This window comes from Pomacea canaliculata, linkage group LG11 (assembly GCF_003073045.1).
Source record: "Pomacea canaliculata isolate SZHN2017 linkage group LG11, ASM307304v1, whole genome shotgun sequence".
Classification (NCBI taxonomy): Eukaryota; Metazoa; Mollusca; class Gastropoda; order Architaenioglossa; family Ampullariidae; genus Pomacea; species Pomacea canaliculata.
The window spans coordinates 19953575-19972646 of NC_037600.1; the positions used below are offsets into that span (position 1 = coordinate 19953575).

At 38.8% G+C, this 19072-nt stretch overlaps 2 protein-coding genes across 5 annotated transcripts; one reads left to right on the top strand and one right to left on the bottom strand.

Moving 5' to 3' along the window:
• Nucleotides 1-437: 437 nt before the first annotated feature.
• Nucleotides 438-18996, bottom strand: LOC112575309. The gene is made up of 8 exons (XM_025257070.1): nucleotides 18902-18996; nucleotides 17369-17572; nucleotides 16599-16704; nucleotides 15258-15421; nucleotides 13366-14094; nucleotides 1760-1969; nucleotides 1374-1556; nucleotides 438-1048 (listed from the first exon to the last, which is right to left on the bottom strand). The coding sequence occupies exons 2-6, from the start codon at nucleotides 17402-17404 to the stop codon at nucleotides 1805-1807; spliced, it is 1200 nt and encodes a 399-aa protein (XP_025112855.1). The 5' UTR covers nucleotides 17405-17572; nucleotides 18902-18996; the 3' UTR covers nucleotides 438-1048; nucleotides 1374-1556; nucleotides 1760-1804.
• LOC112575311 (HRAS-like suppressor 3) lies at nucleotides 4620-8016 on the top strand. Of its 4 annotated transcripts, none has more exons than XM_025257076.1 (4): nucleotides 4620-4679; nucleotides 5802-5958; nucleotides 6467-6653; nucleotides 6760-8016. In XM_025257076.1, the coding sequence occupies exons 2-4, from the start codon at nucleotides 5847-5849 to the stop codon at nucleotides 6935-6937; spliced, it is 477 nt and encodes a 158-aa protein (XP_025112861.1). In that variant the 5' UTR covers nucleotides 4620-4679; nucleotides 5802-5846; the 3' UTR covers nucleotides 6938-8016. The 4 variants fall into 4 exon arrangements, with proteins under 4 accessions (XP_025112861.1, XP_025112859.1, XP_025112857.1 ...); XM_025257074.1 differs by lacking the exon at nucleotides 4620-4679 and adding an exon at nucleotides 4851-4957; XM_025257072.1 differs by lacking the exon at nucleotides 4620-4679 and adding an exon at nucleotides 5282-5425.
• Nucleotides 18997-19072: the final 76 nt, after the last annotated feature.

The following is a 19072-nucleotide window of genomic DNA, read 5'->3' on the forward strand; positions in this document are numbered from 1 at the left end:
GCAAAACTCACTTCTTCATAACTATTGTGCATAACTGTCGTTTTGGGATAAGCAGACATCTAGAGTTGCATACTGGAATTAATAAAGTTGATCATTCACTTTCATTGTATTTTCTGCCTGTTCCTTAACTGAGAATGTCTAATGCTGATATACTGTACACTTCTTCAGAATTTTGCTTCAAAGTGAGTGGAAGCCTCAAACATTTATTCCAAAGAGTTCACATGTAAAATATTGTTCAAGAAGAATATAAGATTTTAATAGCCAAGTGACAGCATTAAGAACATGTATAAGTGATGACCGCTACTCTTGACAAACACTTGCAGAGGCCACCACATTTACTACTGTCTGCAAGCCTATGCCGAAATTTTCTCTTGTAATATATGAATACAAATTTCATAATGGAAACCTCATACATTTTTTTAAAAAGTCCTGTCAAAGAAGAACTGCATGTTTTATTTATTGAAGTTAAAAAGCATTTGCTACTTTCTGAAGAGATCTGTATGAATGAACGGCTACTAAGTTTCATAATAATGAAAATTTAACTATTTCTACAGTCAAGTAGCTCTGATATTGTGAACTCTACAGAAAAGTATAAAATTATGATATATTCACAAGAAAAATCTACTTAAAAACTGGATACTAGCAGCTTGACCTGTTGCAACACATGTTGGGCCTACATCTAAACTGCATGTTGACTATGTCTATTGTTGATGTTCTAACTAATCAAAATAGTTCTGACACTATGAACTATTCAGAAATGTATAAAATTCTGGTTTAACATATTTACAAGAAAAGTCTATAAACAGATTGGTTCCTGACAGCTTGGCCTGCTGCAACATGCACTCTTTCTGTGGGAGAATCATGTTCTGAAACAGTGTCATTGATTTTATTGTAGTGATTTTCATTATTTAAATCATTGTTATGTCCAACATCATCATTGTCGCCATCATTGTCTGGCTCTCCCCGATTGAGAACACAGTCACTTCACATGGCTGATCTAGTTCCATCTTCAGACCCAAGAGATAATGCCATCTCTTTTTAGCTGTGCCTGAAATACAAACATCATCACCATCTGTAGCAATTTATACTGACTGCTGGAATGTAATGCTATACCACAATACAATAACTACATTCACTGTGATTTAAATGAACTACTAGCTGAGCATATTGGCATTGTCATTTACAAATAGTATACACATTACATGTAAAATGGGTTCAATCAAACCAGTATTATTTCCATATAAAACTATTCAATGTATACACATGCTGGGAAAAATATTTAAATGTGTTCAAGTCTGACTTTACTATACATAGGTATAGTTAACGTGACCAACATGAACATTTGGTGACAACTTTGATGCAAACTCACATACCAGTTGCATGTACAGCTATGTGCTGTGTTGTATTTCCTTTCCTGCAAGGGGGCAGGATGTTGAAATGGTGTCAACAATCACTCTCCTATCATGCAGCCACTGTCACCTAGCATGACCCGGTCCTGTAGTCTACAGTTGCGTTCACTGTTATAGCTGTTTAAGCTATTCCATGGTACACTGAAGCTGAAATACAAACACAGAAAGAGATAAGGACGCTGCACATCAATTAGGCAAATGGCTCCACAAAAATAATCCAGATCTTTGGGTGACTGACCTTTTATCTTGCACGCTCATATGGAAGCGAGACTATAGTTTAGCAGACAATGATTTCCATTATTCACTATAAGAATATCTAATTTTACTAGCTGTTCACAAAAATGACTAACCTTGCTACCAGAGTTTTATAAACGTCTAAAGTCAGGTGATAACTGTCAGCCCCAGCCCTCAGCCACAAGTCGCTGCCACCAGTGTCCGAGTTCCGTCAGCACGTGACTACTGACGTCACACGGGGTCTTGGGGTCAGACAGCTGATCACAGCACAGACACAGACCAGTAATATCGGCGGGGTCTGTTGTACCCAGACACCGACACAGGTCCTGAAAAAGAAGTAACTGAAATAAAGTCATTTGAGTCAAAGGTTTTGAGCGAGATGTTTTTACCTGACACAAAGAACGATGAATGAAATAAAACTACTTAGCATATAATATTAATATGTTTTGTTTTCTTGTAATAAAATAAAATGAAAGATTTACCAAACAAGTATATATTTTATTAGAATATACATTAAAATTGAAATATTACATACTGATTTATTCTCGTTTTCTGTTGTTTGAGTATAAATCCATTGTGAATTGAGTAACCGGCAACCTACTTTGACATGGCGTTTGATCAACTGAACATTCACCAACTTTCATACATAACGAAATAGCTGATTGATTGACTGTGTTAGCTGTTAAAGGGAAGTAATCCATTGTGGAACGATTCTTAAAGGTTTCAGAGTTTTCTCCCTTATAGATTCATTGATTCACGCACGGAGTTACAACCTCGGACTTCTACTGTGGTTACAACAATGCGGCGTACGCCGGTGCGCGGCATTAATAATGCCTATGTCTGACAATTAAGACTGGCTGCTAACGACAGGTGACAATGACTAGAGGAGGTCAAAGATTCTATGGTGTGTCAGTGTGTGTGTTTAGCGAGAAAGTGTGGTTGTGTGTGTGTGAGAGAGAGAGAGAAAGTAGTGATAGATAAGGGATATATGTGTGTGCCCGATTTAATAATACTAAAAGAAAGAAGGGGTGATTGTACCTATTTTTATACCCTCCCACACTACTCATTAATTCTCATTACCTCAAACAAGAGCAATCATGTCCTGTCATTTCTTCTACGACCCTTCTTGTCGTTGGTGATGATATCGCTGCAATCAAATAATTTAAACTGATTTAAAAAAAAGAAACATTATCTAACTGCCTTTTTTTAAGGAAATGTATTGGGTGGTAAAACGTAATATTGGTTTTTTTTAGGTCATTGCAGTTCATTTTCACTAAATTATTGCCCTTGGGATATTGTTAATAGGAAGATGTTCCACTCAACCTTTGTACGTATCACCTTTTAAATATATATATATAATCAGATTAATATTTTTTGTAGGTGCGATGAATGATAAAATTGTTACACCATGATAAAATATTAGCTATAAATAGTCACTTGGTCTGTGTATGTCTGAAATCTTGATATCAGTGTTAGGGTTATATATCAATATATATATATATAAAATTTTGTAATGATTTTTGATTCCTTATCAATGGAATTTTATGAAAGGCATGACTGTTTACTTTAGGGAAAGAAATACAAATAAATACAGGCATATTGACACACACACACAAACGCTAGTGCAGGTAACCTTTTTCTAAGGTATCCTTCACACTCAATGATTTTAGATCAGGGGTGGGCAATTCATTTTCCCAAGGGGCCGCATGAGAAATTGGGATGGTTTTAGAGGGCCGGACTAATATAGTTAACTCAGTTTTACCCAATACTGTATATATAGTATATATACTGGCGGGTGGGCCAGCGGGCGGGCCAGTCAGAGACAGGAGGCGGGCTGTATGCGGCCCGCGGGCCGCCCCTTGCTCAGGTTTGATCTAAGGTAACGTTCAACGTGCTTTTGCGATCTCCTGGTTCTCCTAGTCTTCTCAGGCTTGGGTATGTTTACTAACCCCCTTTACCTGTAGAAATTCCTTCGGTGCGTTCAAGTATTCCTTGCTGAGACTACAACAATAAACTACTAAGTATTCACCGTTGTTGAAGTAAATGGTTTGGATGGTAAAACCTTGACATTATTTACTAACTTCGACAGTGGATTAACTGACTCACCTTTGCTAGTCCGGTAAAAAAAAAAAAATATGAAAAGATGGCGGAACATTGAGGTGAAAACCTGTTCGTCAACAAAATACACTTTGTCGGAAATCTCCAAAGCATAAAACAATAATTTCAACGAAGGTTTGTCTACGTTTCGTATCTGCGCTTGTTACTAAAGTTGAGAATTCTGTAACCAGGTCGGACAAAAATGAAAATTAACCTAAAAAGGGTCTGATTAATACGTTCTAATACGTGTGACTATTCGTACAGGATGTTTGTTTGGTTGCTAGGTTACTAGAGCTATACACCTGTGACTGCTGGCTTAGGCCTGAAGGTGTAGATCGAAGGAGTAATTCTATATGTACACATTTCATTTTTGAGGATGTTAGTTAATGATAATGACTTTGATTTCCCCTCTCTCTCCATCTGCCCCGCTCACACACGCGAGCATGTCATATACAAGTTAAAAACATTAAAAATAACATTTAAACACAAAAAAGTCTTCATTCTTTGATGGTGGATATAACTAGTAACATAATGATTCACATTGTGTACAAACCTAGTCGCTCACATAACTCTCTAACAGAAGAAGAGAGGAGGAGAATGTAGAAGATATGAGTATAGAAAATCTGACAAATGTGTGAGATGGCAATGATCAGGGTATAGGGACAAAGTTTCATAGAGAATCGTACTCCATTTTTAAACTTAATGCAATCTGAGAAATATTGTCAATGTTTGTGACTGAAATCTGCTTACACTACTTTATCCTAATTATTTATTTATCCTAATAATTCACAAAAGCTTCACTGAGCTCATTTGACACACTCCCCGACACTCATCCACACACATGCCCTCTCATTGAATTTCTGTTCATTTTCCAGAAAAGCAGGTGTGGCATTAAATTACTCAACCGTGACTATTATTTACCGAGCTTTGGCCTGTAACGTAATGACATTTTGTTATTTTCTTTCTTCTTTTATTATCTGTTCTCGCGATTACTATTGTGTATTGTCAGGCTTCACTAAAAAACAAAATCACATAACTGGCGTGTCTGTGGGAAATTCACGGTTTTACAAGTGCTTTGCTTGGTTAGATGAATGTTATGTGTGCTGCAGTAGCTACAGACTACCTGTCACAGGGTGGGTCCTGACAAATGGTGACAAACGATCACGTGATCACATTCCTGGTGTTGTCAGGAGTATAGTGACTGCTGGACTGCAAAGGTTGGAAGTTTGGCTAGTTTTTCTTTAAACAAATGAACCTAAATAGATATACATATAGAGAAAAACAAAGGAGGGGAAGCAGACAAAACATGTTTACAGCGTTTATTGCGCTAGTCAAACAAAAGCAAGCGGACATTTAGCCAGTCCCTAGCAAGTTTACAAATATAATTATGACTCTAATATGGAGTAATGAAAACCCTCCAACTGGGAGCTTATTAAAGCGACTAATTTGAAAGTCCATTCGAGACATATCCGTTGCCTGCAAATAATCAAGATTTCTTGGCTCCACGTCTCCTTCACTCGTGTAAACATATAAGCGGCTGTATCAAAGAAACAAGAATGTATGACACGATGTGCGGGCTCAGAAAGAGGCCGATGACAGGACAGTAAACCTAGTAACAACACTTCATTATGAAGTTTAGAAAAAACTGCAAGCGACGATAGATGACTTTATGACCTACAGTCCAGGTCAGGAGATTCTGATGAGTGTTAGTAAACTAGTGTACAAGGTGTACTGTGTATGTTTATATATGTACTGTATCATAGTGATCTGGTGTGTACAAGGCGTACTGTGTGTTTATGATTTACTATATGCTCGTATTATTCTATGTGTATTGCAAACCTTAAAAGCAGTTTTGTCTCGCACTTGTGTCGTTTGTTGTGCGAAATATGTTACGAGCTTTGTGAGAGAAAATGTTTAATTACAAAATTGATAAAGACGATTGATTGTCAGCTTTTCTCGGTGTTCGAAGACTATGTACTTCTGTCCCAGTACAAGTGTTTAGCTTTGTATTCAGGTGTGTGCAGGCTAGGTGGTTGCTGTACTCGTGTTTGCTGTGTACAGGTGCAGTCAACCGAGACGTGATCACAGGGTGTTGTGACACCAAACATGGCGAGCAGAGAGGTTACTAGACACAACAGGGAGGTGCTGGCAAGTCTAGACGTAGGAGACCTGGTAGAGTTTCCACGTGGAAATTACTCTCACTGGGCTGTCTACCTGGGTGAGTGGTAGACTTGTCTAATGTCACGTTAACTGCCCGGAAAAGAGGTGTTTGAAGAGACTTATCGAGTATACTCACAGTGAACAGTTCAACTGAGCGATTGGACCAGAGTGGGGTTAGGGGTAGGTATAGGGGTAGGGTGTGAAGCTGGGTGTCGCTAATGAACAGGGTGAGGTGGATATTTTACCTGGATTTTCATAGGTTTAAATTAAGTCCAGTCTATAGAAGCTAATTTGCTTACTTACATCGCTAAACGTTGACGATGTACATAAACCTGGGTCTTGAGCTTAGCCTTATTACCGACGAATAATGTCATGGCATCGCCCTGATTTTTTCCAGTTAATTCCTAAAACGAGGCATTAGACGACAAAGCTTCCGGTTTAGTCACATTCTTTTTTTAGGCTCGCCGAGACTAACAGCGGAGAACTTCGCAAGAGGCTAAGCGTTGGTCTCGGCAGACAGACAGCAGTCCACCTACACACGTCCATGAACATATCTTTATTTCCAGGTGGCAAAGATGTGATTCATCTGGCAGGAGACGACAACGACGGGCTGAATGCACAGCTGAACCCAACTTACTTAACCAGCTTCAGCGGTCAGTGCTTCAACAAGGCCATTGTCCGCATTGACAGCTTCTACCATGTTGCTGGGACGGACAAGGCACAACGCAGCAACATTCTGGACGAGAAAAAACAGTGAGTTTTGGAGATTGCCAAAGACCTTCTGTCTTTTATTTATAATTTTAAAAATCATAGTATGATTACTTTAGATACTGTTCAAATTATAGTAATTTTATTCCAGACCACTGCCTCGTCGCCAGATCGTGCAACGGGCTTTGTCCAAGCTCGGTGAGGAGGGCTACAACATCCTCATGAAGAACTGCGAGCACTTCGCCACCTGGTGTCGCTATGGAGAGGCCAGCAGTGACCAGGTGGAATTCTGGGTGGACAAAGCCACCCAGAAATGCAATGTGATGTAATGATTAGAGCATTTTGAAGCTCTTTGGTTCAGAAGAGGCTTTTGAAAGTAGAGTTGGTGTAAAGGTACTTGCTAGATGATCCAGAAGAGACAGCATGTGCACAATACAACTGTTCACATTACATGATAAACTGTTTATAACATACAATAAACTATTCACAATATGAAATAGAACATTCAAAGTACGCAATAAAATGCTCACAGTGCACAATGCTGTTCACAGTTGTGACACCCGTTATGCAATACACTCGTCCCTTGCTAGCTGACTGATGCTAAGTTTCTCTGTTCCTGACTAAAATCACTTATATAAAGCAGACCCTATCAAAAGACAAAAGTAATTGTACTCCACTGAGTCCTCTCAGTTAAGTCGCTTGATTACTGAATTTGGATGCTGCTTGACTCGCAAAATATATATATCATTAAAAAAACTATGTTAAGGTATACATTTTTTGTTAAAATATAGTGTAACTGTAAATATTGGCTAAAACTACTTAAGATTTCCAGAAATGAATACCATTGTAGATAACTTTCACAAGAAGAAAAATACCTAAGTGCACGCCTCGCTAAGTATTAAAATTGAAATCAAAATATTGGGCGAGCAGTCCTTCACTTAGGCTTGACCACACTGTCAAACTCACTGCCATTTTCAGTTCATTAAGTAATTTTAGAGACTTTCCTGTTTCGGTAACATTTCTCGCAGCAGATCCATTCCCACTGCAGTCTTGTCTTGCACAGACTGACACACAGAATTGTGCACAGACTTGTGTGTGTGTGTGTGAGAGAGAGAGATAAATAGAGATTTGGTTGTAGAGATTACCTTTATTTTCTGTCCCCAATAAATTGTAATCCACATGCATTGTCATAGAAATGGAAATACTAAATGATCCTGTCATATAGTTTAATTTAAAATCACGCCTACACTTTTGTTTACAACTTTCAAATGTGTTTGAAAGAGCAAGGGTAAAAATTAAGAAAGGACATATGGGTATATTGTGGATATCCACCATATTTGTTAATCTATTGGCTATCTGTACAGAAGGGACAAAAGAGAAAGTGACAAATAAAAAATATACAGACACATACACAACTGCGTGCGTGCAAGAGCTTATATGACTGTGTGTGAATGATGTTTGTTTGATTGCTGTTGTCGGTGTCTAACTGTAAATGGAAATGGTTTCTGGCGTTGAAGACTTTTTTTCCATGTCCAGTTGTTATTTCCATCAGAGACACGGATCAGTATACAATCTGAAACTAAACACAAGAGAAGGGGATTGCCGAGTGGTTAGAGTGCTGGCATTCGTAACAGAGAGTGTGCAGGTTCAGTGCCCGATTATCGCAACAATCTTCCCCCAGTCAATCCAGCAGACAGGAATGGGGAAGGTAAAGCAACAAGGGAGAGGAGATGGGCACCACCCTCATTTAAAACTGGCACATTGAACAGTGAGGAACACCTCACCCTCCAACGACGTAAAAATGTTAGAAGATGACCTGTAGGTTTACCTATAGCCATATTCTAAGAGTATGCACTTTAAGTGTCAAAACAAGTAGATAAATTACCATTGATGATTGTAGGTGCAGTTTTAGATAATTGAAATAAATATTTTAAAAAAGAGCATGTCAATTGCAACTATCACCAAGTTAACATAGAATAATAATTTATCTAATAAATAAGAACGTTAAATCTTCACGACCATGATTCACAACAGTAAGTACAAGACTAAAAGTCGTAAACACGTTAACATAGATCGAACCTTGGAGAAGTTCATTAAATTTTAGGAACATTTAGCCATCATCAAAGTAACCCATAAACACAGGCATTACCCATAATTATCGCGTATTACAGTTGTTAACACAATTCCAGTCCCACGTCTGCTCACACTAAAGAAAGAAGGACTGCCATCTCTCGCGCTGGAACAGATCACTTGCGACGCGCATGCGCTAGACTAGTATTTGCTTGTCCTTTTCCGGTTTCGCTTTCCACAGTGTTTCACATTCTATCTGTGGTAGCGTAATAGTCAGTGGGGATGTTGACCCGATAGTGTGTGCGTAGGAAGATGTATAAGTGTCTGCTTCCTTTGCATTATGTGCATGGTAGCTGTGTTTTGAACGGGGAATTGAGAAGGCAACTGAAGATGTCAACATCAACACAACTCGTCCATCGGATGGAATAACCAGAATGGGATTAACGAAGTTTTAGACTGGTCTTATTTTACAGCTGTACACAGACATGTTCAACTGCATCTCAATAAAGTTTGTTTGTCTTGAAGATGATGTTAACAAACAGGGTTAAAAATACAAAATCTTTAACAAGCCAGGGTTTACAATAAATAATGTTACGGTTAACAATACGTAATGCCAGGGTTAACAGGTGTTTCAGTTCTGCAGGCAATACAGCAAACATAAATGATAAGATACATCGTGATTGCCTTGTAAGATTAAACTCCAGACTCCCACAAAATAAACATAATACACTAAAAATTCTCTCATCAAAACAAAGTTGATAGAGATGAAAACTTTATTTTTTTGCGTTTTTTTCTTAACTGCCGCCTCTTTTCGATGTTTACCAAGATCTGACTCATTAGTACACGAAGAACACACAGATAAAAACACTGGACAGAAAAATACAATTCCTAAAATGTAATAATCATTGAGCTTAAATGTACAACACTACTCATGTGTTCCGGACTTATAATTAAATCAGAAACGTTCACAATGAGAACGATTCAAAAACAAGCTTACACGGATTCTAAAGCAGGTTTCCCTTTAATAACTTACATTGTTAGTTAACAAGCTTAGTTAGCACTTCATATGTCTGAACATATGTCTGAAAAAATCTCGCCTTCACACTCAGACATACACACGCTCCCAATAAACATATAATTACAATCTTATACCTTGTACACTAAAGTAAATATACAAAGGGATGTATTTGATTATAAGATCTAAGAAAAAACCCGAAAATGCTTTAAAGTTAGAGAGAAAGACATGCAATTACCACAGGTGACAGGTGTGGGAAACAATAACAAGTTGTGAAGTACACCGGGACATCAAGTGAAGTCGGACATTAGCATTAACATCATCATCATCATCCTCCAGACAAACCACGATTTTTCTCTCCAAACCATGAACATTTTGTCCTCTCGCCACCCACACCACGTCACTGCGGGCCGTAGCCACGTCCTCCATGTCCTCATCCTTCATCATTCGCATTGGAATACCCGCGTCTTTCAATCCCTTTATCGCACCCGAATCGTCGCTAACTTCATTCCAGTGCAACACCAGCACATCTCGCCACTGTAGACAGGGTGTTGTAACGCAGCTGGTGGAGGTGGCAGTCGTCGATGTTGTCATGAGATTCTCTGTTGATAATCATAGTTTCTTTTGTAATTCACATGCTGGTGAAACAGCGTACACGCTGACACTGATATAAAAATAAATTCAGAACAGGAGGAGGTAATATTATACAATTTACTAACGGGCTGTTTGTCAGCTGCTTATTATTTACCACACTGTTTACATTTCAACAGGCGATACACTATATAATGCTCACACCTACCTGTAGCACCAACACGGAGACTGTGTAGGAAGCTGGCCACCTGACCACCGCACGTGACGCAGCCAACAGGCCAGCGACCTGAGTGACCCTGACCTTGGTGATAAACTTGTTTAATTGGGGGGCCGTTTGTGTGGTCGGAGACTCTGCGTTCCCTATACGGGTGGACACGACGGTATTCAGTGATAATCTTGTCCTGCTCGACTTCTCTGACGACGGCGGGTGGAGAGCGGAGGGGTCTGGTTAAAAATTCCACTGGCCAGCCGGCGGGTGCGTCTCCATGGTAACAACTTGCCGCCCATAGATTCAAAGAAGGAACGTGTGTCAGAAGCTTGTCACAGAAAATCTGGAAATGTGACCTGTCACAGACAAGCGTTTGAATGGAGATATATGTGTGACTAATTTATATGCTTGTACTCTGTAAAGGACTTCAAAATAATCTTACGTCTTACATTACTTCATTTTCATTATGCGATTAGTCAGCATCGTGGATTTAAATCAGAATTTGACTCTAATTGAAGTACATGCACACACACACACACACCCATACACACAGACACAGGCACACATTATCATTTCCTGCCGTTTCATAGCTACCCACTTAAAAACTCTTGCACAAATTTTCCCATTCTGCCCAACAACATCGACTTGCCATCGCTTTATAACTACGCCTCCTAAGGGTGAATATGACCCAAAAGCTACCTTCATCTTCTTGTTTATCTCACCATCGCGGGCTACGCTACCTACCCTCCGTCAGGCCCTACTTCATCAGCGATGACGTACAACGACCCTCCGCTCGCCGCCTGTGACAAGTCGTTGACGGCCTTGTCCACGTCTTCATCATCATCAAGCTCATACAGCAGGAGGTGAGGCTGACCGGGTGACACACCTGCTGACTGTTGTGTGTTTACTGTCTGCAGCAACAGGTGATACAACATGCTGCACGCTGCACGACTCCCCCACCACGTACTGACAACGTAGACGGGGTGACCACACCGCAGCCACTGTATGGCCATCAGCAGCAGCACCACAGTTTTACCTGTACCGGGCGGTCCGGTGACAAAGAGTGTGGGAGGCGCCGTGTGTAGCAGGTGAACTTGCTCCGGGAAGAGTGTGATTACAGCAGTATAGCACTCTCCTGTCCACCACACGGCCTGACCCAGGGTCTTGACACTCACACGTGGAGGACACGTGCATGGCACACTCACTGTTGTCGCCGGACCGCAGAATCTACCATAATAAAATTATTTTCAGATTATTTGACTGCTTTCCAAATATGACAATCAAAAGTACAAGTGGATTGTAATTTATTAAACTTTTCATCCTTTGAATAGTAATAAATTTCTAATTTACTTTACTTTGAACAAACGATTTGAAAAATACTCGTTAAGTTCGAGTGACACTTAATGGCATCCACGTTTAAAGTCTAAATCAGAAAAAAGGAGTTCTTACCACTGTTAGTTTGGAGAAAATGATACTATAAATTATAGGGAAAGAATATGCTAAATTATCTTTGAAAAAACTATCGTCCATGAAATGGACTTTAATAAGTTTTATATAAAACGTTTCTCCAACCTTTTCGAGAGAAATGTATCAGTACATCAACGTGATAGAATGTTTATCTTTCATTTTATTTTACCTCCATACCCTGCTTTACTATCTTTTCTTTCTTTGATATATAAATGAAGTCTTGCTTTTTTTGTACTTAAAATGATTACTTTTTCTTGAACCCAGTGTATCTAGTCTGGTTTACCTCTGATTCAATTAAGGTTCTTAATTTTTGTACTCACATTCTTTGAGCAGTTTTTAACCACAAAAATGTATCATTATATTTATAATAAAAGTATGTTCTGTTTAACTAAAAACCTAGAGCAGATTCTCGAACACTTTCCCAGCTCAGATTTCAGATGTCAAATCAATATCAGCTTCTTTTAGATATACCTTTTGTCTTATAAGTATACTTGGAAATAGCAGTAAACTCTACATGTTGCATATAGTAATTTGTAGAGCTCATCAAGCACTGCACCGTCCCTCTTGAGTACTCACATGACCACAAGTTGTTTGTCCACGCATAACCAAAGTTGTCCTCTCGGTCTTTGGTATTATTGTGGCTGTCAAGCCCATCCCCAGCCAGACATCCCTCCTACACAGTACTTTATACACACTGGCTACCAGTCGTCTGTACACCCGGGTGGTCACGTGAGTGTTAGGCTTATTCCAAGCCACACGTCACTCCTAATATACACAGTACAGAATGCACACCATCTGTCAGGCCCTCACCTAGCTACCAGTGTCCTATACACCCAAGGTATCATGCAACAATAATATTTACCTGGCTACCAGTGTCTTGTACACCCCAGGTGTCATGTGACTGTCAGGTCCAGCCCCAGCCACACGTCGCTGCCACCAGTGTCCGAGTTCCCTCAGCACGTGACCACTGACGTCACACGGGGTCTTGGGGTCAGACAACTGGTCACAGCACAGACACAGACCTGGGATGTCGGCGGGGTCTGATGTTACCAGACATCGACACAGGTCCTGAAAATAGAAACATATTGCCTTATGAGAAATTTGCTCGCACTATAATGGAGTGCAAGATTTAAGTTATCAGCACAAAACAATCACACAGAGGTAAACAGCGTAGTATGACAATAGGTTATTAAACTTTTTTTTAAAAGATAGTAGTTTAAGACTTTTATGAAAAAGTATCTGTCTAAAATATTCCGTCCACGGGGACTACATTGCATCGTCATTCGTAAAGCGCTTTACATGGCATGTCCATTAACTATTATTTACTGTTACTTGATTTATGAAAAAAATTGTGACGGTTTAATGTGTAAGTATGAAAAGGGGAGGGGAGAGAAAGGTACTAAAACCTGAGTTAGCTGGGTGTCGCCGGAGATGGCTTGTTGAAGTTGATGAGCTGTGAGGTTGGGGAAAGCGATGGTCTTAGTGATGCGCAGACCGGGAGCGATGTCGGACACCAGGTGAGACAACATGGCCTCCGCCTTGTCCAGCTGTGACACGGCCTGTTTTAGTTTCTTTCCGATGTTCTTGTTTATTTCTTGCTGTGACATACTCAGTGTTTGTGTGTTGTCACCAAAAGCCTTCACCTCACAGACGACAAGACCGTACTGTCGGTGAATAAGAAGCACATCAAAGTCTCCTCGTTTCCAATGCCGAGGCAGAGCAGACGGAAGGTTGGCAGGTAGAGGGAGGCAGACTGCCGCAGCAGCAAAATGAGGTTCCCCCAGATACTGTCCGAATGAAAGCTGGCTGATTGCAACCAAAACTTCGTTGTGTTGTTTACTCATTGTTTCCAAACAAAAGAAAACACGTTGACACACTGCATCATCTCTTAAGTCACTGTTTTGAAAGCTAGGACGCGGATGAGTGGGATCCTGAGCACCCTGTTGATTAGTTTGACCAACCTGTCCAGGTTCTGACTGTAAGAGTAGAACATCCTGACCAGCAATCAACTCTCTGGTCATGGGCACGCGGTTGAGGTAGACAGGAGGCAGGAAGTAGGCGCGAGAGTCGAGTTCAGGGAACGAGGCCTCAACCCATCGTACCCAAAATTCCTGAGCCTCCTCTGATAAAGTTGCCTTTATAAAAACAATTTTTGTACACTAAAACAAGCCTGTTTCTCTTCATAGATCTTGCACTCAAACACAAGACTGCAAAATTAAAATGTTATTTACTGTCTTACGCATTTGGTAGCAAAAAACAAAAACAAAAACAAAACAAAACATAATCTAACCTATTGCTGTTGGGCATTTGGGAATGCCCCTCTCAAGCTCGTTAATTTGATGAGTAATTTATTATTATTATTATTATTATTATTATTATTATTATTATTATTATTATTATTATTATTATTATTATTATTATTATTATTATTATCGTCGTCATCATCATCATCATCATCCCAGTTAGAAGCGTGATTTCTGCGCTTGAGGAAAAAAACAAGATATGTACAGAACCCAAAAGATGAACAACAGTATTGACAGGTAATTACAGATAAAAAATAAATCTGATACTGAGTAATGCAAATTCGTAAAGAAAGATCAACAGACGAAAGGGTGAGACAAAGAGTTAAAGGATAGCATTCTGTGGGCTGTTGTTATCAGTAGTGCTTATTAAAGAAATCTGTTTCAGTGTACTTTAATATGATGGTGGAGAAATTGCGGATAAAGAAGAGGGGAAAGTTCTAACTTTTTTGCTTCACATTAAATTTTTTCGATTTTTTTTTTTTTACATTGGCAGAGTACGTTCATCAGGCAACCATGTAGACTAGTCTGTATGGGATGAAGGGATGGAAAAGTATAAAGACATTGGCATGACATGAGGCCACAAAAATCAAAACACAGCACGGACAGCTTGTAGACAGTACAGGGAATAAAGGAGAGAGGTGGCCTGGTCCCGTTTACTAATTTTAAACACCAGGCAAATCAGAACTCTGTACTATCTGGAGAGATTAATGAGAAACATAGTCTAGGTGGACAATCCAGTTTATATCGCATACAAGTGAACAGGATGAGGACAAGTACTAAGACTTTGGGAAACCCACAAAAAAGTAGAAGAGGTCGAGATGTGTGACTGTCGAAGAACAAACTGGCTCTGATCAGCTGGATAGGTGTTGAACCACCCCCTTGCGGGTCCAGAAATTCCATCGAGGATGCGAAGTCTTAAACTAAGCATAGAGTAGTCGATAGTGTCTATGCCTTAAAATAATGTGTTCTGTTATATAATAATAAACAAACAAAACCTTTGAACCAGTCTTCTTATTGATGAGTCTTATTGCATCCTCGATCTGAGATAAAATTCCGCGAATGATGATAGTCTTCATTCCTGGCACAGGTGATGGGTTAGGATCAAACTCTACATCAGCACCTGACTTCTTTTTCACTTTCTGAAGTGGAGGTGTATTCACTGTAAAATCAAATAATGTGTTTAAAATTGTCACTATAAAAGAAAATTGCTTACTTACAATTTGCATTCTATACAAACAGCTTTTAATGAGATATTTATAATTCTTTATAAATAAGTTTGTAATTTTATTATGAATTGTTAATTCTTGTGGTGAGATGTTGGTGATGTTGGTAAAATTTATTACAGTCAGAGGAGCATCTCATACAAACGACTATTTGATTTGAAATTAATAACATTATATATAATTATATATAGAGAGTTTAATATAAATAATAATATATTAGTGTGATTTAGATATTGCATGATTACCCTCACGAAAGAGCATTCTCTCAGAGCTTGAGACAGGCGACATAGCATATGAAGGACTGAAAGATTAACAACTTGCAGGAAAGTAATATAAAACAAATAGAAAAGAAAGAATGAGTAATTGGGGAACAAACCATAATGTATAAGAATTGTGGGGATACGTTAAGCAGAAAGGACTAGTCAATACAGACAAAAACTCGAAGAAAGGGTTAGACAATAGACCAGCAGTATGTCGACTCATGGAACAGATGTGTTTTAAGTCTACATTTAAAAGATTTGTTGGAGGAGAGATAGCCAATGTGACAGGGGAGAGAATTACACTCTTTTGCATCACTTTAACTAAAAATCTTGTCACCATTTATGGCTGTTTCGGCAAAACGGATATATTGCACACGATCATCAGACGAAGAACTTATCACAACTTCATGGGCTTTAAAATCACTTCAAATATCTGCATCAGGATTGCAACAGCAGCAGCATGCAATGGTCAGGAGATTTTGGACATTCCTGAGGAAGCTCCTAATCTCGTACAAAGAAAAACAAAGCAAATGACTTTGTACAGAACAAGATTGCCAAGCTCTTCTTGCAAGATTAAACTGGTCTGGTTGGTTCATGAGCTGGAGAAGTTGAAGGAATAGACTGGCAATCCTGCTCACTATTGCTCAAGTCAGGTGTGAGTGACAAAGGTTGTTATCTGCCAAGTCCATAGATGGACTACCTTAACGATTAGTACCAGTTACAGCATCAGAGAATAAGTGAATTATCATTTTCACTTCTGTCATTTCTGCGCCACTTTCCAAAATCTGCTAAAATATCATATTCCCTATATACTGTCTTTCAAAGAGCAAAGTATCTTTAACATGCGAACCACCTGAATCCGTGAGCAGTGCAGACTGTTCGTCAGTCACGGCATGTAGGTAAACTTTGACCTGATCATGGTCTTCAGAACTCTTTCCACCTCCTTTCCGGCGCTTTCCCTGTAAAACGTATTAGAGTTAGGGGAGCAAAACATGATGAAGAACAGTATACAGCGAAATCATGAGATGATAATGCTTAGGATATGACATTAAGTATTTACACAAAAACTTTACCAGTATATTAGAATAAATACTCGACTTTAAAGATAAAACATAATGTGCTCATATAAAGTGACTGCTGAGTTATTTTTGGTATAAACATTATTTAATCTTTTAAACTTTTCAGACAGAAAGTTGTAAAAAAATAATGAGTAACAAAAGGGAGATGATTGTATTTGTCGATGAGTAGTTCTAATCTGACCGATGATAATCCTAACATTGCTACTACTAAAGTTTTGCAGGTCAGTTAATAATATTGACTGTTTTGACATGCTAAAAGAATATTTCTATGGTTCATTAAAGGCTGCAACAAGTCATTGAACTATTGTCCAATTTCACTATGACCTTCCACCATCTGTCTCCTCCTTCCTTTATGTTTACTACAATTTTTTCTATAATTCTTAATTACTTCATTTATGTCGTTAATTTTCTTCCCTGTAAAGGGCGAGGGCTAAATGGAAAAAAACATTTTCTTGCTTATTTTACCTCTTGTAAATAAAGAATTGTCATTGTAATTGTCAATGGTAGAGGATCAGGTAGAGGATCTTCACACTTCTTGTCTCACCTTTTGTGGAGAAGCAGATGGTGGAAGACCAGACATTGTTGACACTGGTGTCTCCTGAGCGGGATGAAGGTAGTATCTCCAGCCTAGAGACAGGAAACTCACAGAAACCCCATAATTTTGTTGTGTTAGGAAACCCACGTTTACTCCCCTGATCTGGAATCCCCAGTTTACTTCCCCTGATCTGGAATCTTGTTGAAGTAGAAGCTGGTAAACATTAAGAACACCAATTTTATTGATACACCAAACATGTATGGTTGCGGAATTGGAAGCATAATTTACTGTAGTATTATGCCACCAGACATGTTTGTGTTTGTGTATTTACACATAACATGGTAGCTATAAATCGCACTTTTGTGTACAACGACGGGTCTGGCATTGATTCTGTATATTATAGGGAGGTAACCTACGCTAACTACTCTTTGCTGAGTACCGAGAGACTAATTAGAGACTTCCGTGCCCGTTAGTAGTGACCATGACTTTGCTCTTGTCAATGTTCAATTCTATTAAGTTATGGGATACTTTATACCTATATTCTATAGGTATCAATTTCCATATTACTTTTTCATAATTTTTGGCACATTTAGTACAAATCGGTTTTTCTAGCTCTACGGCGTGCAACCAAAACCGTTATACATGCCTATACTAAACACCGAACACACTTTAACATATCTTTACATTCTCCATTGCCTTTGAGTGACAACCGTCACAAATACGGCGCTATATCAACGGAATCGTTTGCTTACTTTCGTACATAAAATAATAATAAAATGGTTTACACACAACTTTTTAATAATAATAAAAACATATTCTTTAAGAACAAGTACAAAACATGGACGGCATACGAGGGACAGGAAAACAAACAAAGGAAGTAATGCGTAATAAAACAATTCTTAAAAGTACCAACAGTTAATTATTTATTTATCTACGCATAAAAGATGTTTTTAGAAGCTACCCTTCGTACTCTACTGTACGGTGTGAAGTCGTACCCTTCCTTGGGACGAAGAAAACCACCCGGACCCCATAATACACAAGTAATGTTTATATCAAACCAGAACCACATCTTCTAAACTTGTCCTGCCACTCGATATGAGAACGAGGTAAAGTGTCAATTTTAGTGGCCAAAAATCATCGATGATCTATAGCAGTTCACATAGTCCACCTCTCGTCTACTGTAGGATAGGTTATTTACTAAGCCCTTCTACTAAAACAGTCGCTTTAAACGTTAACAATACGTTTTTTTAACGTCTCAGATTAAATATCTTCGTTACCCGATTAGAATTAGACAAAGATGTTTCATTAGTATTCATTAAGTCTACTCTATGAAACATATTTTGAGCTGTGAAGATTCTGCAAACATGTCAACACCTTCAAAATGACAATTAATAAAACGTTTCCGTAGTGTCTAGGTTTTCTGCTTGAAAGTAATTTTCACTGAGACTACCACAATAAGTTTTCACCAGTGTTGAAGGAAATGTTTTAAGTAATGAAATCTCAACATCATTTAAAACTTTAACATTGGAATAACTGGCTTACCTTTGCTGATCTGGTGTAAAAGATGGCGGAACATGAAGGTCAACAAAGTCTACTTTATCGGGAATTCCCTAAGCAAACCATTCCTCATAGTACCCTGGTAAGTCGGCAATGATTAAATCGAGTAAAACCACAGTGAACAGTTCAACTGAGCGATTGGACCAGAGTGGGGTT